Source organism: Dendropsophus ebraccatus, chromosome 14, assembly GCF_027789765.1.
Source record: "Dendropsophus ebraccatus isolate aDenEbr1 chromosome 14, aDenEbr1.pat, whole genome shotgun sequence".
Lineage (NCBI taxonomy): Eukaryota > Metazoa > Chordata > Amphibia > Anura > Hylidae > Dendropsophus > Dendropsophus ebraccatus.
The window spans coordinates 8890500-8914574 of NC_091467.1; the positions used below are offsets into that span (position 1 = coordinate 8890500).

The 24075-nt window shown below is 45.9% G+C and overlaps 2 protein-coding genes across 6 annotated transcripts in view; one reads left to right on the plus strand and one right to left on the minus strand.

Annotated features, from left to right (window-relative positions):
- SLC2A4RG (SLC2A4 regulator) overlaps window positions 1–15090 on the plus strand; it is a 30714-nt gene extending 15624 nt beyond the window's left edge. Inside the window, exons 11-12 of the transcript XR_011359708.1 lie at window positions 561–650; window positions 14925–15090. The gene's annotated coding sequence lies outside the window, so the exon portion shown is untranslated. The remainder of the gene's footprint in view (window positions 1–560; window positions 651–14924) is intronic.
- Window positions 2319–24075, minus strand: part of ZBTB46 (zinc finger and BTB domain containing 46) — an 87620-nt gene continuing 65863 nt past the window's right edge. For 4 of the 5 annotated variants that reach the window (XM_069952199.1, XM_069952198.1, XM_069952200.1 and 1 more), the window contains 3 exons: window positions 16864–17148; window positions 14876–15051; window positions 2319–3579 (listed from right to left, as the gene is read on the minus strand). In XM_069952199.1, the coding sequence (XP_069808300.1) occupies window positions 3217–3579; window positions 14876–15051; window positions 16864–17148 (824 nt within the window). In that variant the 3' untranslated portion in view covers window positions 2319–3216. The remainder of the gene's footprint in view (window positions 3580–14875; window positions 15052–16863; window positions 17149–24075) is intronic. The other variant, XM_069952202.1, reaches the window with a different exon arrangement.

Sequence of the window (24075 nt, forward strand, 5' to 3'; positions counted from 1 at the left end):
GCTACATGATCAGGATGGTTTCTGGGGGACGCTGAAGAAAAACAATATGTAAAAAACGAAACTACCACCATGTGGCAAGGGATTTATTTATTATAAATTTATTTTAAAGAAGCTGCACCACTCCTGTCTATGGCCGAGTCTGGTATTGCACCATGCCTATGAATACTGCACAATGCCATTGGAAAGGGATGGTGCAGCTCCAATGATTCTTTTCTAACCTTACAGACATAATCTAGATCAATGTTTTACAGTCTTTATCCCTCCAGCTGTTGTAAAACTACAACTCCCATCATGCTGGTGATCCAAGTTTTTTTTTTTTTTAACCTGTTATAGATAAAGGATGTGCTGCAGCAGTCCTGCGTGTAACAGCAGATCTCAGGGAAAAGGCTTCGCATAGGTGATGCTGGCAGGTTGTCCTCAACGCGCCCCTCCCCCCCCCAAAAAAAGTGGCTTGAAGTGTAAACGCGTGCCTAGGCTAGATCAGTCTTCTAATGTGAATTGAGTGACACTGAAAAGTTCTGCAACTTTCCTAATATGCTTTATTTTCTTTCCCCTTTCAGTGACCTCTGCTTGCCATCAGTGAATGGAAACCTCCTTTATATCCTGATGGTGTCCTACTCCGTACAGTGTGTCAGATCTCTTATAATGAGGTATGTACTAATGCTGGACTTGTCAGGATGATAGAGGTTTCAGATTCTGGGTGTAAACAAAAGTTTCCATTCACTGACAGCATGCAGGGATCTTGATGGCGGTGAAAGACTAAAACACAATGGCCGTGATTTACTATATCTGGCTAGGTTATGCACAGCTGCCACTTTCTTTTCAATGGGGCTTCCAAACACTTCCAGGTTCAGCGGTCTCATAGAGATTAAATATAATCCGCACCGATCAGCAAGTTATATTCTTTGGAAGGTGTTATCCAGGATTAGAAAACAAAACAGCCCACTTTCTTCCAAAATCCGGCACCACCCGTCCCCAGTTTGGGTGCGACATTGCAGGTTCCATTATAGTGAATAGAGCAGAGGTGTAATACCAGACAGTCTGAGGACAGGGTAAGTGCTGTTTCTGTAAGAAAGCAGCTATGTTTGTTTTTATAATCCTGGAAAACACTGAGGAGTAATGCCAATCTTGTCAGCTTTCTTTATTTGAAGGCTGCAATACCAAACACGGCCAGTGAACCGGAGAGGAGCTATTTCTGTAAATCCAGCGTTAAAAATGGTTTCCTTACTTTAGAGGATAGAGAATAAGTGACTGATCCATCCACTGGGATTGGGAAAACAGGAACCAGACTCTTCTTCCTGAGTAATGGTGGGTTAACACATGGCCCCAGACTCTCAATACTCCATTTAGTAGGGAGGGTAGTCTCCTGTACTTAGAATGGCAAGGGGTCCCAGAGGTCGGACACCTGTGATCAGGCACTGTGGAGAAGATATGAATCTTATTACACCTAATTTGCGGTGCACCCTTTGTAACATTAATATGCAGAAATGTGTAGCATTGGCATGCCCTGTGGCATTGATGATCGGTGAGCAGTGCAGCTGCCAGGAGGTGAAGGGCTTCACCGGTGATGATGGGCAAAGGCTCGTCTCTCTCTGTTTGGTGCTGTAAGTAAACGTCAACCCCCCCAGAAGCAGACACGGTACAGGCCCAGGTAGCAGCAGTTTTGAGTTTTTATTCAGACTGATTGATTTGCGATTATATCTAAATCTAACCCGGCCAGTTTAACCCTTTGACTGCCGAGACCAGGAATGACACGCTTATGTTAAGTGCCACGACCTGTCACCCCTTAACCCCCTCCCCCATTTATTCCGGTCTCCAGATCCCACCCACCCCCCAGCCGACCCAAATATTAAAACATCTCCAATGTCACAAACACAAGTTTATAATAATAATTCTTAATATAGTATATTCCAACAAAAAATAAGAATAATTATAAATCAACATTGCACGGTTTTGCAAAGAATTTTTTTTTTAAGTTTATCATTTTTGGAAATGTGTGTGAAAAGGGAAGGGGGAGGTAAAATAAATAATATATGTATAATCTATATGAAAAGCATACACGCAGCACTCGTAGCAACCAAAGGATCCTGGAAGAGTGATCCCCCGCCTACCAGAAAAACAATCTGCTTCCAGTTTTTGCATTGTTTGTGAATGTTACTGAGGAGGGGAGTGGACGCAGGACTCCAAGGGTTAACTTTGGTTCTGGAGTCATTAAATGTGCAACTGCACTACAAGTCCCAGCATGGCAGGACGCCCAGCTGTGGCTTACAGGAACTTCTCATTTGCAGACACACATCCTTCCTCGCCGTCTGGGGGAGCACGGGAGAGATTGCGCTGGCTACAGGAAAGGGGAAATGATTATAAATAGACTTGGAAAAGCAGAGCGGCTGTGGCCATCTTGGGCACCCCTCCCCCCTTAGTCCCCATTTGATCTTCCTTAAATAAGAGTATAATCTCCAGCACGTGGTCGGCCATCTGCATCTAACAGGGAGCTGGTAATATAATTATTATGTAATTATGGGGGAAGGGCTGAGAAGGAGACAACTCCCCAGGGCGATAAATTTGGTTCCTTTCCTGTTATGACAGGAGCTGTACGCGCAGGGAGCGCCATCTACCCAACTGCATGCCCTGCCCTTCTCTGCCAGGCTCTAGCTTAGGGATTAAGGACGGGATATAATGGGGGCCAGGCTTACACACTGATGGTGGCGGCCATGTGTCTCACACAGTGATTGTGTTCTGCAAAAAATAGTCTGTCTGCATTAAAAGCCATGACTGGGTGGGCGGCATGCAGAGAAGGGTGGACTGGTGGCACAATTTGGGGTGAAGGGGGGGGGGAACCTTGGGACTGTGACCTACTTCTCCCCCCGGAGGCCTGTGTCCTGTAGCGGAGGTGACGGGACTTTGTACATTGTGGACAATACGATATAGTCACCCTTCCTGTATTCCGCTGAGGACGGCAGGGTTGTCACTTAACTGTTTCCTGTCCAAGGAACAAAAATAAAAACATTATATATATAAAAAAAAAAAAAAAAAAAACACGCCTGGATCCTGTCTACGTGGACCCTTAGATCACATGACCAGCTCATCTCCAGTGATATCACATTGGTGTACAGGGGAATTACTCACGGCTGTCATCTCCCCCCTAAGCTTATGCCATTTCACCCCAGAAGATTGTGCAGGGGGTCCCATCTCATGCCCCACCACCCCCCTCAAATCCTACGCAATCCAGGTAAACTCCTTGATTGGTCCCCGGCTGACGTCCGGCGTGCAGTCCTCGATCTCATCGTCCTCTAGTATGACGTCATCCTGTGAGGTCTCTGCCTCATCTTTCCACTTGATGTCTTCCTCTTCCTCTCCTCCCATGTCTTCGTCCACCTTCAGCTCATCCACATCTTCCAGGTAGTGGCCTTCTCCTGAGTACATGGCGTCCGGGGAGTGGCTCCCCCGAGGCACCCCACGCCCTGAGCAGTCCACACACACTCCGTGCCTCCGGGAGCCATGCTTGATGCCCACACTGGCTGCAGACATGAAGACCCGGTTGCAAACCTTACAGACGTATTTCTTGTCTTTACTGTGGACCTGTGAGGAGACACAAAGAAGAGGAGAAAACTTAGTGACGCCCCCGTAACATTGGCATAAGATGGCGGTGGTGACTGTCGTACAGACAGATGGGTGTACACCCCGGGGGGAAGAGCATTGAGGAGACAGTCCCCCGGGCTGGCTCTGGTTACATGGGAACGAGACGTGGCTCAGGCGGATGAGGAGACAGATGGTTGTGCAATTATATGACAGCAGAGGACACTCTAAGAAGGAGCTGACACCGCTGTCATGGCAACCGCGCGGCCTGCTCTGTAATGAGTCTGGAGAAGTGGCACCGGGCCGTGTCCCTGAGATTAGGGCAGGGAAGGGTTAACAGCAGAAGAGACAGAGCCGTCTACAGCGAGAACAGGAGCAAGCGTCAGACATTGATCTGCTCCACCCTGAGCCGCACAATCGCCCTCCATCACTGTCTGACAACCCAGATGTGGCACTGAGAATAGTTGTCAGCCCCCCATTATAACAATACAGTGGTCCTGCACCGGGTGGGGGCCATTTCCATACCAATCTGATCCCGATATCAGCAAATTGCCTGCAGTTCTGAGACTGGATCTAGACAAATATTATTAAAGGGCCACAAATCCTTTAAGGGGTTATCCAGCATTAGAAAAAGGGGGGGGGGGGGGGGGAGAAAACAAAAACAGTGCCACCCCTGTCCTCAGGTTGTGTGTGGTATTACTATTCAGCTCCATTCACTTTAATGGAACTGAGGATAGCTGGAAGAAAGTGGCCATATTTTTCTAGGACAATCTCTTTAAAGTCCTTGTTTATCACAGTCCATCACCAGCAGGGGGCAGAGTTCCTCTCTCTGTCACTCGGGTGTGTCCGGCTCTGAACACCTGAGGGAGTCACCGCAGCAGATTAATCATTTACCGTCCCTCAGATCTTCTATGTCTTCCACACTCTGTTGTTATGGCTGCCGCCCCCACCCAAAGTCTTAATGGTTAATCCATAACTTAATTAAATACTTTTTTTTTGTCTTTACTACTTTGTCTTAAAGGGGAAGTGTCCATTTAATCCCAGTTTACATTGGGTCAGGACATGATGGGAGTTGTACTGTGACATCTGTGTTGGTGCTGCTGTGCTATATACCCAGGTCTGGCCAGCTAAGCCTGACTACAATGTATATGTATAACTACCCACCGTATTTTTATAGAATATGTGCAAATTTTTCTGATTCTAGCGCATTACAGCACCCTAGTCTATCCCCTTCCCGCTAAGTGTATTGATACACAATAAAGGACTGTTTGCTTTCACTGGATGCGGTGAGTGCGGGATCTTATTTCTCCCATATGTACATTATAGTAGGTATATTCTTGTATATAGGAGCAGTATTATAGTAGTTATATTCCTGTATATAGGGAGCAGTATTATAGTAGTTATATTCCTGTATATAGGAGCAGTATTATAGTAGTTATACACGAACTGGAGAGAATGGAACCGCTGCACATCCCATCTATGGCTGATACTAATGCCGCTAGGCCTATATTAAAAATCAACACCAGAGTGTCTGTATATGAATTGATCAAGCCATATTGCCCCATGTACCACCGCGCAGGTCCACACGGGTCCCTGCGCTAACTCCACACCGTGTCGGTCAGCGACCGCCAACCCCGCAAAGCGTGCACGTGCAGGGAAGGGAGGCCATGGAACGGCCCTGCTACCCCAATGTCACAGGACCAGACCCAAAAAGCTCGCTGACCGACACGGTGTGGAGTTAGCTAGGGGCCCGTGTGGACCAGAGGACCTGCACGGTGGTACACGGGGCAATATGGCTTGATCAATTCATATACAGACACTCTGGTGTTGATTTTTAATATAGGCCTAGCGGCATTAGTATCAGCCATAGATGGGATGTGCGGCGGTTCCATTCTCTCCAGTTCGTGTTTTACAGTTCTCCCTCTCTGAACAGCTAGCACTCCTTTATAAGACCCACATGACCAAAATTAGCAGGAGATGTCTGTGCTCACATGTCTGGACCTTATGTCTTCCCCATTCTGTGAGAGCAGCAATGGTGAGTGTAATACCATATCCATACTTGTGTCGTTTGGGGGCAGCCTTCCCCGCCGGTGGTGCTGGCTGGGTTTTGGTGGGGCTTTTTGGGTCTGATCCTGTGACAGTGGGGTTGCAGGGCCGTTCCATGGCCTCCCTTCCCTGCACGTGCACGCTTTGCGGGGTTGTCGGTCGCTGACCGACACGGTGTGGAGTTAGCGTAGGGACCCGTGTTGACCAGAGGACCTGCGCGGTGGTACACGGGGCAATATGGCTTGATTAATTCATATACAGACACTCTGGTGTTGATTTTTAATATAGGCCTAGCGGCATTAGTATCAGCCATAGATGGGATGTGCGGCGGTTCCATTCTCTCCAGTTCGTGTATTATAGTAGTTCTATTCCTGTATATAGGAGCAGTATTAGGCTGGGTTCACACTATGTATATTTCAGGCAGTATTTGGTCCTCAAGTCAGATCCTCATAGCAACCAAAACCAGGAGTGGATTGAAAACACAGAAAGGCTCTGTCCACACAATGTTGTAATTGAGTGGATGGCCGCCATATAACCGTAAATAACTTCCATTATTTCAATACTTCAATACAATATTTAAAAAAAACATCACATATTTGCCATTAAATGACGGCCATCCACTCAATTACAACATTATGTGAACAGAGCCTTTCTGTATTTTTAATCCACTCCTTGTTTTGGTTGCTATACAGCCTCAAATATACGTAGTGTGAACATAACCTTATAGTAGTTATATTCTTGTATATAGGAGCAGTATTATAGTAGTTATATTCCTGTATATAGGAGCAGTATTATAGTAGTTATATTCTTGTATATAGGAGCAGTATTATAGTAGTATATCCCTGTATATAGGAGCAGTATTATAGTAGTTATATTCCTGTATATAGGAGCAGTATTATAGTAGTTATATTCCTGTATATAGAAGCAGTATTATAGTAGTTATATTCCTGTATATAGGGATCAGTATTATAGTAGTTATATTCCTGTATATAGGAGCAGTATTATAGTAGGTATGCAATGGAGAAAGAGGAATCCGCACTCACCGGTCAGCAGAAAGAGTAGGTTTAATGATCCAAACACCAGAGGCTGTGGCTGGGAGGGGGAAGGTGTTACGCAGGTGAGCTCCTTACAGCAACAATTGTTTCTCGCCTGCTCGGCGCTTCGTCTGGCTGTGAGCCAGCTCACAGCCAGACGAAGCGCCGAGCAGGCGAGAAACAATTGTTGCTGTAAGGAGCTCACCTGCGTAACACCTTCCCCCTCCCAGCCACAGCCTCTGGTGTTTGGATCATTAAACCTACTCTTTCTGCTGACCGGTGAGTGCGGATTCCTCTTTCTCCATTGCATTATTACATTGATCTTCCCAGTCTCCAGCACCCCGGTTTACCAGGTTTATCCAACAACGACTGTTTACTGCATTTACCTGCCCTCGGTCCTATTCAAGTGGCGATATCAGCTGGTGCCGACTGAACCCTTCTCACCCATCTGTATTATAGTAGGTATATTCCTGTATATAGGGGCAGTATTATAGCGGTTATATTCTTGTATATAGGGAGCAGTATTATAGTAGTTATATTCTTGTATATAGGGAGCAGTATTATAGTAGTTATATGCACAAGCAGGTAGACGTGTTGGCACTATCAATAACCCGTGGTTGTATGGAGCTATTTATGTGTTCAGGTTGAGTGACCTTGCGTGATAAGGAGCGTTGTAGTCTTTGTTAACTGAGAAATCTCAGTGAAATTCCTGCATCACAGTGGTGCTCTGCGTAAATGAGAAAGCAGTTCATTTAATCAGCACAAGCCATTGAGAAAGTAAAAACCAGCGGCACTCACCGGATTTATGCAGTGATGGTGATTTATTAATACGATGTCATCATGCAGGTAACTTCGGGGCAGGGGGAGACAGGTCCAAGGGTGCTGTGCACCGTGGACAGCACCCTTGGACCTGTCTCCCCCTGCCCTGAAGTTACCTGCATGATGACATCGTATTAATAAATCACCATCACTGCATAAATCCGGTGAGTGCCGCTGGTTTTTACTTTCTCAATGGCTTGTGCTGATTATAGTAGTTATATTCCTGTATATAGGGGAAGTATTATAGTAGTTATATTCCTGTATATAGGGAGCAGTATTATAGTAGTTATATTCTTGTACATAGGGGGCAGTATTATAGTAGTTATATTCCTGTATATAGGAGCAGTATTCTAGTAGTTATATTCCTGTATATAGGAGCAGTATTCTAGTAGTTATATTCTTGTATATAGGAGCAGTATTCTAGTAGTTATATTCTTGTATATAGGAGCAGTATTATAGTAGTTATAGTCTTGTGTATAGGAGGCTGTAATATACCGACTGTGAAGCAGATTCTACTTTAGAAAACATGTTAACCCTGAATCGGAGGAATTGGGCCGCATGTATATTAATAACTTGTCCAGTCTGGGAAATACCCAGCCGGCACCACCGGCGGAGAAGGCTGCCCCCAAACAACACAAGTATGAATATGGTATTACACTCACCACACTGCTGCAGACAGAATGGAAAAAAACATGGGAGGCACTGACATGTGAGCACAGGTATATCCTGCTAATTTGGGTCACATAGGTCTTACAAAGGGGAGTGCCAGCCGCTCAGAAAAGGGAGAAAAACATAAAATGCGACATGGAGAGAAGGGAGCTACTGCACATCACACCTATGGCTAATACTAATGCCGCTCGGCTAATTGTAATTGCCGGCTGGGTATTGGTGGGGCATTTTGGGTTTGGTCCTGTGACATTGGGGTTGCAGGGCTATCCCATAGCCTCCCTTCCCTGCACGTGCACGCTTTGCGGGGTTGGCAGTCGCTGACCAACACAGTGTGGAGTTAGCGTAGGGACCAGTGTGAACCAGGAGACTTGCACGTGGTACACGGGGCAATATGGTTTGATCAAATTATATACCGACATCCTGGCGTTGGTTTTTAAAATTAGCTGAGCGGCATTAGTATCAGCCATAGGTGTGATGTGCAGTAGCTCCTTTCTCTCCATGTCGCATAACTACTATAATACTGCTGCTATATACAGGAATATAACTACTATAATATGCAGTGGAGAAAAAGGAATCCGCACTCACCGGTCAGCAGAAAGAGGGGTTTATTGATCCATACACTGGAGGCTGGAGCTGGGAGGGGGAAGATGTTAAGCAGGTGTGCTCTTAGCAGCTACAATTGTTTCTCGCCTGCTAGGCGCTTCGTCTGGCTGTGAGCAACCAGACGAAGCGCCTAGCAGGCGAGAAACAATTGTAGCTGCTAAGAGCACACCTGCTTAACATCTTCCCCCTCCCAGCTCCAGCCTCCAGTGTATGGATCAATAAACCCCTCTTTCTGCTGACCGGTGAGTGCGGATTCCTTTTTCTCCACTGCATATTCCATTTGTCTCACTTGTTTCCTGCACCCGGATCATTTTTGGTTTACCTGCATTGAATTTTGCTGTATATTTCCCAGCCCTCGGTCCAATACCAGTGTTGTCATCGGCTGGTGCCGGCTAATCGCTCTCACCCATATTATAACTACTATAATACTGCCCCCTATATACAAGAATATAACTACTATAATACTGCCCCCTATATACAGGAATATAACTACTATAATACTGCTCCTATATACAAGAATATAACTACTATAATACTGCTCCTATATTCTAGATTCTACTTTAGAAAACATGTTAACCCTGAATCGGAGGAATTGGGCCGCATGTATATTAATAACTTGTCCAGTCTGGGAAATCTCTACTTCTGCCTCAGAATTGTGTTACTGGGTCAGGTTCTCTCTTCACTTTCTTCCTTTGTACATATCATATTTTTCATGTAATTCTACCATAGAGTGTTTAAAAGGCCATTCCTGTTTAGAAAAGGTGGTGATGCTTGTCTGATACACACAGGAATAGTCTCGGTTTACCATCGCCACATGTGCCCTCATATTTCTAGCAGTCTCAGTGGTGACAAACACAGAAGTAAATATGGCGCCGTGCAGCAGTCAGACTTCCTGCGTTATGTGTGAGCTGCGGCGCCCCTTGGAGTGCACAGGATATGGGGGCGTCTCCATGTGACCCATCTGCCGTACAGGAAGCAGTCGTCAAGCACTGACCTATTTCCAGCCTTCAGCCGTAGAAGGTTTTAGGCCGGCGAGGAGGAAATGGTCAGACCTGGCCTAGAAACGACTCCGCATCGGGGGAGGCAGTGATAGGGTACGGACGGGCTCTAGATACAATAAGGGACCATGCGGTTTTATGAGACACTGACCCAGAAAGAACTGTGTATTATTAGCGATGTGTCGCCCACAGTGTACTGTGGGTGTGAGGATATCTGAGAGTAACCAGGGTGATGTATACACGTTATATCACCCTTACATTCTGCTATTAGATTGTTCCCCATAACAGAATAAGCCCCCATACATGGAGTCTCAGGGCATGCTGGGAGTTGTAGTTTGGTGACAGCTGGAGAGCCACAAGCCTGATGTGTAGTTTAAATACACCTGCAGAGCCAATGACTGCCATGGCATGCTGGGAGTTGTAGTTTTCCCACAGGTTGGAGAACACTGCACTATAACGTATGTGAAGTCGCTGCTGCCGTCCGTGATAACATTGCCAAAACCTGAACTATCTGTGCATGCAATACCACCGATGGCATGATTCCTGGTCCCATCAGAGCTGTACATGTCTGGGGCTGCGGCTGAAGGACTGGTTGACACGCACAATAGAATGAGTAGATCCCCATTAACCTTATTCGGCTTGTCCCCGGGGATCCCCGTTAGGTAGGGGATATAATGTCACAGATTATAATGATGTAGAGACCTCCCTGGTCGCCTGCCTTCTCCATAACAACAGGATTCTCTCCAACCAGACACAAGTGCTGCCTGTAATGAGGGATATTTAATTGCACAATGAATGCGGTGGTGACCACATGACCGGAGTGGATTATAAGGACGATTGTTTTGTTGCCGTGGAAACGCAAAATGAATTTTCGAGGGGCACGCGTCTAAGTGACCGCGCCTGAGCCCCCAGTGTGCAAATATTGGAGAATTGTAGTAGGAAACACCCGACTGCAGGGAGGTACAGATGGCTGTGAAGCCTCATGGGAATGTGGGCCGATATCCTGCAGGGCTGAGCGGTGATGGTGTCTCTTACTGAACATCCCTCCATTGGGTTACAAAGCAGCACTCAGGGTTATATGGACGGCTCTGACCATTTCCTCCTAGTGGCCTAAAAACCTGCAAAGCCCAAAGTAGATTGTGTTGGGCAGCTGCATCTGGCACCATAAGGGGGGGGGGGGGGGGGGGGGGGGGGGGGGGGGGGAAGCAGTATAGCAAAGAAAGGGTTAATATTTCAGTAACAGATATGATCATCAGTGATGGAGAACAGATCCCATATTCCATCTACAGTGGGAGGAGAATCTACAATGTTCACTAGCGCCCCCTGCTGAGTAGTAATATGTTGTATACTACCTGCGGGGAGGACTAATGGTGCGTTTACACAGAGATTTATCTGACAGATTTTGGAAGCCAAAGCCAGGAATGGATTTGAAAAGAGGAGAAATATCAATCTTTCCTGTTCCCTTTTTATAGTCTGTTCCTGGCTTTGGCTTCCAAAATCTGTAAGATAAATCTCTCTGTGTAAACACACCATAAGGGAAGGGAGGTAAAAACTGCTCCCAACTACCCCCTACAGACAAATACTGCTCCTATATACAGGAATATAACTACTATAATACTGCTCCTATATACAGGAATATAACTACTATAATACTGCTCCTATATACAGGAATATTAATACTACCCCCTATATACAGGGATATAACTACTATAATACTGCCCCCTATATACAAGAATATAACTACTATAATACTGCCCCCTATATACAAGAATATAACTACTATAATACTGCCCCCTATATACAGGAATATAACTACTATAATACTGTTCCTATATACAGGGATATAACTACTGTAATACTGCTCCTATATACAGGAATATAACTACTATAATACTGCCCCCTATATACAGGAATATAACTACTATAACACTGCTCCTATATACAGGGATATAACTACTATAATACTGCTCCTATATACAGGAATATAACTACTATAATACTGCCCCCTATATACAAGAATATAACTACTATCATACTGTCCCTATATACAGGAGTATAACTACTATAATACTGCCCCCTATATACAGGAGTATAACTACTATAATACTGCCCCCTATATACAGGAGTATAACTACTATAATACTGCTCCTATATACAGGGATATAACTACTATAATACTGCTCCTATATACAGGGATATAACTACTATAATACTGCTCCTATATACAGGAATATAACTACTATAATACTGCCCCCTATATACAGGAATATAACTACTATAATACTGTTCCTATATACAGGGATATAACTACTGTAATACTGCTCCTATATACAGGAATATAACTACTATAATACTGCCCCCTATATACAGGAATATAACTACTATAATACTGTTCCTATATACAGGGATATAACTACTATAATACTGCTCCTATATACAGGGATATAACTACTATAATACTGCTCCTATATACAGGAATATAACTACTATAATACTGCCCCCTATATACAGGAATATAACTACTATAATACTGCTCCTATATACAGGGATATAACTACTATAATACTGTTCCTATACACAAGAATATAACTACTATAATAATTCGACATGGAGAGAAGGGAGCTACTGCACATCACACCTATGGCTGATACTAATGCCACTCGGCTAATTTTGATCAAACCATAGGTCTCCTGGTCCACACGGGTCCCTACGCTAACTCCACACTGTGTCGGTCAGCGACCGCCAACCCCGCAAAGCGTGCACATGCAGGGAAGGGAGGCCATGGAATGGCCCTGCAACCCCAATGTCACAGGACCAAACCCAAAGTGCCCCACTAATACCCAGCCGGCACCACCGGCGGAGAAGGCTGCCCCAAACAACACAAGTATGAATATGGTATTACACTCACCACACTGCTGCAGACAGAATGGAAAAAAACATGGAGGCACTGACATGTGAGCACAGGTATATCCTGCTAATTTGGGTCACATAGGTCTTACAAAGGGGAGTGCCAGCCGCTCAGAAAAGGGAGAAAAACATAAAATGCGACATGGAGAGAAGGGAGCTACTGCACATCACACCTATGGCTAATACTAATGCCGCTCGGCTAATTTTAATTGCCGGCTGGGTATTGGTGGGGCATTATGGGTCTGGTCCTGTGACATTGGGGTTGCAGGGCTATCCCATGGCCTCCCTTCCCTGCACGTGCACGCTTTGCGGGGTTGGCAGTCGCTGACCAACACAGTGTGGAGTTAGCGTAGGGACCAGTGTGAACCAGGAGACCTGCACGTGGTACACGGGGCAATATGGTTTGATTAAATTATATACCGACATCCTGGCGTTGGTTTTTAAAATTAGCTGAGCGGCATTAGTATCAGCCATAGGTGTGATGTGCAGTAGCTCCTTTCTCTCCATGTCGCATAACTACTATAATACTGCTCCTATATACAGGGATATAACTACTATAATACTGCTCCTATATACAGGAATATAACTACTATAATACTGCCCCCTATATACAGGAATATAACTACTGTAATACTGCCCCCTATATACAGGAATATAACTACTATAATACTGCTCCTATATACAAGAATATAACTACTATAATACTGCTCCTATATACAGGAATATAACTACTATAATACTGCCCCCTATATACAGGAATATAATTACTATAATACTGCTCCCTATATACAAGAATATAACTACTATAATACTGCTCCTATATACAGGGATATAACTACTATAATACTGCCCCCTATATACAGGAATATAATTACTATAATACTGCTCCCTATATACAAGAATATAACTACTATAATACTGCTCCTATATACAGGAATATAACTACTATAATACTGCCCCCTATATACAGGAATATAATTACTATAATACTGCTCCCTATATACAAGAATATAACTACTATAATACTGCTCCTATATACAGGGATATAACTACTATAATAGTGCTCCCTATATACAAGAATATAACTACTATAATACTGCTCGTATATACAAGAATATAACTACTATAATACTGCTCCTATATACAAGAATATAACTACTATAATACTGCTCCTATATACAAGAATATAACTACTATAATACTGCCTCCTATATACAAGAATATAACTACTATAATACTGCTCCTATATACAAGAATATAACTACTATAATACTGCCTCCTATATACAGGAATATAACTACTATAATACTGCTCCTATATACAAGAATATAACTACTATAATACTGCCTCCTATATACAAGAATATAACTACTATAATACTGCTCCTATATACAGGAATATAACTACTATAATACTGCTCCTATATACAAGAATATAACTACTATAATACTGCTCCTATATACAGGGATATAACTACTATAATACTGCCTCCTATATACAGGAATATAACTACTATAATACTGCTCCTATATACAGGAATATAACTACTATAATACTGCCCCCTATATACAGGAATATAATTACTATAATATACCAAAGTAGAATAAATCTAGCACTCACCGGGTGCTTGCCGTACAATCTCTTTATTCCGTGTAGCTCCTGGCTTGGGGGGAGATGAAACAAGGTGTGGAAATGTCCACAATGGGACGACCATTTCAGGCTATATTGCCAGTCATCTAGCGTCGGGCTAGACGACTGGCAGTATAGTCTAAAACGACTGTTCCATCGGAGACGTTCTTGCACCTTGTTTCTTCCCATCCCCCAAGCCAAGAGCCACACGGAATAAAGAGACCGTGCTACAAACACCCGGTGAGTGCTGGATTTATTTTACTTTCGTACACACCAGTTTATGCTGCCCCCTTTTAGCATCCTAGCACCCTGTATTGCTATGTTACCGTGTTGCTGCAAGCCATCTATTGCTACACCATAGCTCCCTGTTACCGAGTACTAACCAGCTGTACCTCTTCTACCTTATAACTACTATAATACTGCCTCCTAGAATTGTCCTACATGATAAAGAAGCTCCCTTATCATACAATAGTGATGAATCTTAATATGTGTTGTAGGGTATACCCCCAATATCACACCACATGATGATGTAGGGTATCTTCTCTATATCACACCACATAACACTGTTTCTCGCCGCTCAGTTCCTTCTCTTACCAGTGTGTGGCGCTTCATATGCTCCCTCCTTGTAAACTTCTTTCCGCAGATCTCGCAGGGGTATGGCCGCTCCCCCGTGTGTGATCGCATGTGTCTCTTCAGGATGCACTGGTGCATGGCAGAGAAGCTGCAGTACGGACACTTGAACTTTTTCCGGATAACCGTAAATTCGTTCACTGCAGGAGATAAGGAGAGCGGCTCAGGATATGCAATAAGCATAGAAATCCAACAGCATAGAAATCTAAGGTATTGTATTAGTGACAGGATCATCAGCATAACATATAGAAATAGTGTATAGACCGGTGCTGTAACACTGCTGAGAATATAGCCACGTGTGTAGCGTGACCCTTTAATACTCTCTGGCTTAGATCTTTCCAGTAATACATCAAGACATCTTCTCCCCCTCCTGTCTCCTCAGCCTCATCCCCTTCTGCCCAGTGCTATGTCTGACATCACACACAGCGTCCAGCTAATTGGTGTCCTCAGATAACCGCAGGACGTTGTCATAGCAAGGAGAAAGGCAAGGGGTCCACTGTGCTACCACCCTCCGCAATTGGCCACGGAGGCCCATGCATGCATCCAGGACGGGTACACTGCCCCCCTGCCCGCATCCAAGATGAAGTGACTGCACACTGCCCCCTTGTCCGCATTCAGGATGGGGCCAATGCGCACCAGCCTCCCTATCGGCATCCAGGATGGGGCCACTGCACACTGCCCCCTGCCGGCATCCTGGATGTGTACACTGCGCCCCTGCCAGCATCCATGATAGGTACACTGCCCCCCTGCCAGCATCCAGGATGTGTACACTGCGCCCCTGCCAGCATCCAGGATAGGTACACTGCCCCCCTGCCAGCATCCAGGATAGGTACACTGCCCCCCTGCCAGCATCCAGGATAGGTACACTGCCCCCCTGCCAGCATCCAGGATAGGTACACTGCCCCCCTGCCAGTATCCAGGATGGGGCCACTGCACACTGCCCCCCTGCCAGCATCCAGGACGGGTACACTGCACACTGCCCCCCTGTACTGTGGGTATATATGATCTTGTAAGGTCAGCATTTATACCCAGCGACCTACATGAAGGGGATTTTTCCAGTTCAGACATTATACACTGCAGATTAATTTACAGAAATGAGACATCACAATAACATTGTCCAGTACAGTGAGGAGCGAGTACATTGCAGAGGTGTGAGGCACTTGGTACGCATCACAAATCTGGAACGCAAAAAGAGGAAGTGGCCGTTTCCCCGGAGCTGACGCTTTAACCCTTCCACTTCAGGAGCAGAATAATAACACAGATGATGATCTGTGAATTGTTTATAAACCAGCAGTGATGAGTGAGTTACTAGAGATCGGCTGACATCAAAGTCGGAGGTACAGTAAAACCTGGGCGGTGTCTGGGCGAACCGCAGTGTAAATGAGAAAATCTAATCAACCATCTCACAAAAGATCAGAGAGAGAAGCAAAGTCACCAACCACACACAGGCATGACAGGGTGCACGGTCATCAGTACAGCAACAGGCTCCTTGTAGCCCGCTCATAAGGATTCAAATCACCCCATAGACTTTACACTTGTCAGTGGGACTGGCCCACCATCTAATGTATGGGGGGGGGGGGTCTCAACAATCCCTGATGGTAGATGCCAGGGGAAAGAAGGATTAGGCATGTCGGATTTGCCTGATCCTTTTGCTTCTGGGGAGGTAACCGCTGGTGCCTCCTTCTCTCTCCGTTCAGAAAATGTGGCCAACCACCAGCTATGGCCAGCTGTAAAGAACACTGACAAGATGTGTGGACAGATCGATCATCAGCTCTTAATGCTTTGGATTAGAAGAATTGTTATTGGCATCTTACTGCCCTGGTTCAGTGCAGCCATGGCTCCTAGAGGGTGTCCAAGCAGTGACCACCATGGCTAGGGCCCCCCTCCCTCAGTCTTTTCCTCACTGATCTAGTAGAAGACGAGAAGGACAGACAAAGAAGAGAGGGACTTACGAGAGAGCGAGTGGGTACCTTTGGGCAGGTATTCAAATAGCAAAGAGCTCTCCTCGCCCAGGACGTCGGCCTTCAGGGACAGCAGGCTGTTCTTGCTCAGGAGGGCGCTGCGCAGGTTGGATACGCTGGTCACCTGCTGGTGATTGTCGTCTTTCTCCAGAGTCAGCGTGTGAGGTAAGTAGTTGGGCTCTCCGCCTTGTAAGGACTCTTCTTCTTGTGAGTACAAGTCCACACGTTCCTCTCTGCTGTCGGAGCTGCCCGGCTCTATCACAGTCACGTCATCACCTGAGAGAGAAAAAGGGATACGTCATCATACTGAAGCAAATGCTACACCAGACCCCCATGTAAGAGCTCACCAATAATCAGTCCCTACACTCATGGAGTCATGTCCATTCCTATGCATCCTTAACAGAAACCCATTAGCAGCTTATCCAGGCCCCCAATATATGAAGCCATACATGTTAGTTCTCTAACCATCTAATCTCTATGGCAGATGCCAGGGCATGGTGGATGTTCAAATACCCGCCCGATCCATTTGTTACCATCGCTTGTAGATGATGACAGTGAAGTTTCCATAGTGCAGAGATGCGGAACCTTTGGCCCTCCAGCTGTTGCAAAACTACAATTCCCATCATGCCTTGGCAGCCGAAGCTTTAGCTTCAGCTGCCCAGGCATGATGGGTATTGTAATTTTGCAACAGCTGGAGGGCCGAAGATTCCCCACAGCTGCCATAGTGTAACAGAACTCGACTCCTGTCCTCTACACCAGTACTCTCTAACTGCGGCAAAACTACAACTCCCATCATGCCCTGACAAAAGGATGCTACCTGGACATGGTGGGTGTAGTAGTTCTGTAACAGCTGGAGAGCCACAGGTGTCATGGCATAATAGGAGTTGTATATTGGTACAGGTTGGAAAATACAGGTCTATATACCCTGAACACTTGTGTATAATATGCAATGGTGATGCTCCATGGCAATGGCCCCATAGAAAAAATTATTTTGAAAGTTGAAACCATATTGAGTATCTATAGAGATTAGAATTGGGGGGGGGGATTCGGCACCGATCAGGCGTGCACCGTATCTAATGCCGTATATTTGTGCCCATGTTTGATTAAATACGTGGTAGAAAGCTTTGGAGGATGGCGAGGACCATGCACGTGTTACGGACAGGAAGGCAATGGTTAACCGGAGATAGCTCTGGTCAGATTAGTTCAGCCATGAATTATAGAACAGTCCGAGCCCATTAAAGCAGCGAGCTGGAGGTACATGATACATGGCAGAGATAGGGAGCCAGGGGGCGGCTCAGCCTTCAGATTGAAAATAGCACAACGCCACCGTCTTCCCAGCAGAGGCCTCCGGTGGGCGCCACCAGGATGAAAGGAAGCCGTCACCTGAACATGCAACATGGCGGAGACAAGCCGGCAGAGAGGTGAGAGGCGTCTCATGCCTCCATGTTATTTCTTATAATAAATCCATTGATCAAATTGGTATTGATCAAACGTAAAGCAAACATTCCTTTAATCCAGATTAACATATTCTGAATTATTGGACAAGTATAAGAAAAGAACAGAAAAGGCCAAAGAAACTTTTCAGTGTAGGCCGGAGCCAGATTATCTGACACTATACAAACATCTACACAAGGATTGAACATGGAATAACGTCATCATACAATATAACACATCAACCATCTTATATAAATATATATGAACATGGTATACATACACACAATACATATGTAGTCTGTGTTTATGTACATGTATACATTTGCTGTGTATTATATAAACTCATAATAAGCAAAAACACTAACACACATACAATGTCCAATTACAATACACATACACCACTGACATAACACACAAGCAAGATAATATATACATTATAATATACACATACCAATGCTACAAACACAATACACATACAGTATACTATACAGATACTACACAAGCACAAACCACACATAATACACCCACTATAAACCACAAATATAATACACACAGTATAAAATACACCTACTACACACACCACACATATAATACACTTTGCAGCCTATTAGCACTTTTTTTTCCCTTAGTTGTTGTGAGTTTGTCGGCAGCAGAACTTTCTTTTCCCCTCGGGATCTTGTGTCGGCTCCAGCTCTATACTTAGGACACTTATAACCACAGGAGGGCGGCGCCCCCGAAGGGTTTATATATATAATATACACACACAAACACACACACACACACACACACACACACAGGGTAGCAGAGCTGTACAGGTGCCTCAGAGGTAAAGCCTCCAGGGTAATGGAGAAGACAGAGGCTCTGGGTGTGAGCATAGAGGAAAGGGGGCAATTAGGGATTAACCGGATTTACTAAGGGGGCGGAGGAGGCAGGGAGTGCCACATCACCGCACACCACTACACCAACTGGTTTCTTTATAGGAAGCAACAAGGGCGATTGTTGGAAAAAGCCAACAGGGGCAATAATTGAGGGAGGGGGTGCTTACAGGTTAGATGTGAAGTTGGGGAAAATGGGCTGAACAGAGGCCAGGTATTGGTGGGTACGGAGGGCAGAGCGGAGGCTATATGTTAAGGCTGCACGCGGTGGGGATTAAGCATAGAGAGTAGTAGTACAAGATCAGTTAAAGGGTAACTCCAACATTTTTTTCTTTCAAATTGGTGTCAAAGTTACAAAGATTTGTAATTTACTTCTATTTAAAAATCTCCAGTCTTCCAGTACTTATCAGCTGCTGTATGTCCTGCAGGAAGTGGTGTGTTCTTTTCAGTGTGACACAGTGCTCTCTCCTGCCACCTCTGTCCATGTCAGGAACTGTCCAGAGCAGGAGAGGTTTTCTATGGGGATTTGCTACTGCTCTGGACAGTTCCTGACATGGACAGAGGTGGCAGGAGAGAGCACTGTGTCATACTGGAGAGACTACACCACTTCCTGCAGGACATACAGCAGCTGATAAGTACTGGAAGACTGGAGATTTTTAAATAGAAAGTTATACAGATTTATAATTAACAACACCAGTTGCATTGTAAGAAAAATATTAGTGCCGGAGTTCCCCTTTAATGGATGAATAAATAGCTAGACATGGAGTACAGTGACACAGGAAGAGATGATGGCGATAGGACAAAGGTGTGGGTCAAGTATTAGGAGTAAGAGGGGTTCCTGATGCTCAGAAGTGGGGTGCAGACACTGGAGGAGGATACATTGTGGGGTCTTTAGGGGTACAGTGGATCCCACCACCTGTGACCTCTCACCCAGATGTTTTACTATTCACCTCAGTGTATTTGCATCATAGTCAAATTAAAGTAGGTGAAGTCAGGAAGCCGGAGGAGGACTCCACAGTAATAAGAGATCCCTGTGACTAGTGCTCCTCTACACTCAGCTTTCCCAGGGTCCAGAATACAGGGATACACACTGTGCAGGCAGGGGAGGATGAGCAGGTGAGCCATGACATAGCAGAGGGAATTCTGTGCTCCAGTGGGGAATGTGAGAAGAGTCTGTGGGAGAACCAGGGAGGAGGAGGATGATACCAGAGTCTGTGGGAAGAGACGACTTCTCAGGGTCAGGAATGTGGGGTCGATGTTTATCATCTTTCTAGCTGTTGTATAGGGGACCCCCCCACACACACACACACACACCAGCTCTGACCCCTGAGATTATAGGCAGTCTATAACTATGATACCCCAAAAACGTTCAGGGGAGAGGGGTGCCCTCATCTCGGAGACACCAGTGGATTCCCACGCATAATGTGTTTATCCAGATCTTCCTGGTTCATGAATAGAACACTGGAGAGGCAGTACAGACTCACGGACATGGCGGCCCTGCCCGGAGGATGTGTAATTGTAGGAAAATTCCAGGACTGAGCTGAGAACTGGGACGCTGTAATGGTTATCTCTAGTATCTGGGATCTGGCAGATCCACCCAAGTCTTTAGATAGGATCTTCTCCCACAGTGTGATCCTGGCACCAGGAAGGGATGGGGGAAGGGTGGCCATCATGCTCGGGCACACACCGAGGACCTGCGCCCTGGTTACCAGCCCCAAACCGCGGCCAGGAAGGGTGAGGCCGGGTCGGTTTCATCCAGTTATCTGCAGTAAATTATCTTAGGGGGGGGGGGGAGGTGCAAGACTGGAGCGCAGACCCTGAGTCATATCAGACCGGGCACATGCTACCTCTAATGCCTCCCCGCCACTGCACATGCCCATGCTGGGAGTTGTAGTTCTGCAGCAGCTGAAGAGTCATAGATTTGGGAGTGCCCCTACTTCTGCAAGCTGTAAGGCATGGGTATGGAACCTTGGCTCTCCAGCAGTTGCAAAACTACAACTTCCATCATGCCTGGGCAGCTAAAGCTTTGGCTGTCCCAGCATGATGGGAGTTGTAGTTTTGCAACAGCTGGAGAGCCATGGTTCATTACCCCTGCTGTAAGGAACTCTGGGAGTTGTAGTTTTGCAGGTTATGGATGACGGCTCTATGGAGTGCAAGTACTGCAGCAGACTGGGAGTTGTAATTTTGACAGCCATATGCTGGAGACTACTATAACAGCAAGTTATAGGGCATGCTGGGAGTATATAGGAAAGCCAGTGTTTAAAAGTATTCCTGTCCATAGTATGGTGCAGCCCCTGCTGTGCCAGGCAGGTCCTATGCCCCCTGGGTATGAGGGCGAGTGGGCAGGTTATCATGGCTGATATCGTGTGCCACATATGATAAAGTGCTGACTGAAGAGCTTACAATTCAGCAATGTGACATCATTCCAGAGCTGGAAATACGATAGAAGAGTCTCTCAGGTGTGCGACAAGTGGGGTATGAAGGAGTTAAAGCAGCTGAAGCAGACGCTGCTGTTACCATAGGGAAAAGAGGGAGGGGGGGGGGGGGGCAGATCTGGAGCCTGGGGAAATAGGAATGTAGGGTGGGGATAGGAAAACACAACTAAACCCTGAAAATTCCCATCATCTGCCTGGAAGAGAGATCCACACCATAAAGGGGGACGGCCATACACTGTTCTATAACGTGGGCCTCACACGTACCTCCCCCCGTCTCTAACGTGGGCTTCACGTACCCCCCCACCCCCGTCTATAACGTGCGCCTCACATGTACCGCCTCAATCTACAATGTGGGCCTCACACATGCTACCCCCCCCATCTATAACGTGGGCCCACACGTACCCCACCCCATCTATAACGTGGGCCCACACGTACCCCACCCCATCTATAACGTGGGCCTCACACCTATCCCTCCCCCCCCATCTATAACGTGGGCCCACATGTACCCCACCCCATCTATAACGTGGGCCTCACACCTATCCCCCCCCCCCCCACATCTATAAACGTGGGCCTCACACATTCACTGATCTAAAAAAAAATGGTTATCAGACATTTGCCACCACTTATGTCTGGTGTAAGGCTAGGTTCACACTGTGTTTTTGCAATCCATTTTTTTTTTAGCGAAAAACGGATTGCAAAAAACGGATGCATTTGTGTGCATCTGTTTTGATCCGTTTTTCCATTGACTTCCATTATAAAAAAAAAACAAACTATCAAAACGGATCAGTTTTTTTTGACGGACACAAAAACGTTGCTGACACTATTTTTTTGTCTGTTAAAAAAAACGGATCCGTTAAACTTATGCTGAAAACGCAGTGTGAACCGAGCCTAAACTTAGAATCACAGAGGTTAAAATGTAACCTAAGGGGCCCGCTTGTCACTTTGGCAACTGAAAAGGCTGGGAGCCACAGGATGGTGACCACTGTCCATCTTACAGACAGGACTGGGGGTCCTACAGGCTATAGGTCACCTAGTGCTATAAGCAATACAAGATGCACAGAAGGTAAGGGTAGAGGACCAGGGGGAGGGACAGAGGGGTCTGGAGAAGGAGCAGGAGGGACAGAGGAGTCTGGAGGGGAAGTGTGTGTGTGTGTGTGTGTGTGTGTGTGTGTGTGTGGGGGGGGGGGGGTCAGAGAGTTGGAGATGATGGGATGGCCATACAAGTCCAAGGACCTGTGGAGGTGATAGGATGGCTGTACAAGTGTAAGAGCCCTTAGAGGTGATGAAATGGCCGTACAAGAGTAAGGACCTGTAGAGATGATGGGATGACCGTACAAGAGTAAGGACCCGTAGAGATGATGGGATGACCGTACAAGAGTAAGGACCCGTAGAGATGATGGGATGACCGTACAAGAGTAAGGACCCGTAGAGATGATGGGATGGCCATACAAGAGTAAGGACCCGTAGAGATGATGGGATGACCGTACAAGAGTAAGGACCCGTAGAGATGATGGGATGACCGTACAAGAGTAAGGACCCGTAGAGATGATGGGATGACCGTACAAGAGTAAGGACCCGTAGAGATGATGGGATGGCCATACAAGAGTAAGGACCCGTAGAGATGATGGGATGACCATACAAGAGTAAGGACCCGTAGAGGTGATGGGATGGCCATACAAGAGTAAGGACCCGTAGAGGTGATGGGATGGCCATACAAGTACAAGGACCGGTAGAGGTGATGGGATGGCCATACAAGTACAAGGACCTGTAGAGGTGATGGGATGGCCATACAAGTACAAGGACCTGTAGAGGTGATGGGATGGCCATACAAGTACAAGGACCTGTAGAGGTGATGGGATGGCCATACAAGTACAAGGACCTGTAGAGGTGATGGGATGGCCATACAAGTACAAGGACCTGTAGAGGTGATGGGATGATTGTACAAGTATAAGGCTATTACCAACCCAACAGTTACCACTCCGTATTGGCTCAGCTACCCTGGTGCAATGGTATGACCCAGTCCGTCATGGGGTTGAGGTCACCACCATGTTTGCTTCTCTAATTTTGAATGGCCCGGAACTTTAAGGCGGCAACAAGGAGCCAAGAAGGTAAAAAAAAGGCAAAGTAATTACTAGAGACCAAGAAAAACAAACAGGAACTCCACCCCGAGAGCGCGAGTCACATCGTCCCCCACCTCCCACACACCGGATAATTGCTCTCAACAAATCAGATGCCGGGAGGATTTGCTGGAGGTAGCGAAACGTAAAAAGCTTTAGGCCAGACAGCTCCTCTAATCCAACCAGATTTAATAGGCTCAGCCTCCAACTCAATGACTTTTTAATGATTTTCTAAAAAGGGTCTAAAGTCCCAAGAGAAATTGTATCCTTCCTTGTTAAAGGCGCAGCAGTCTTCTCCTCCGCATCAACCATTATTATTATTATTATTAGGGAAGAAGTTCT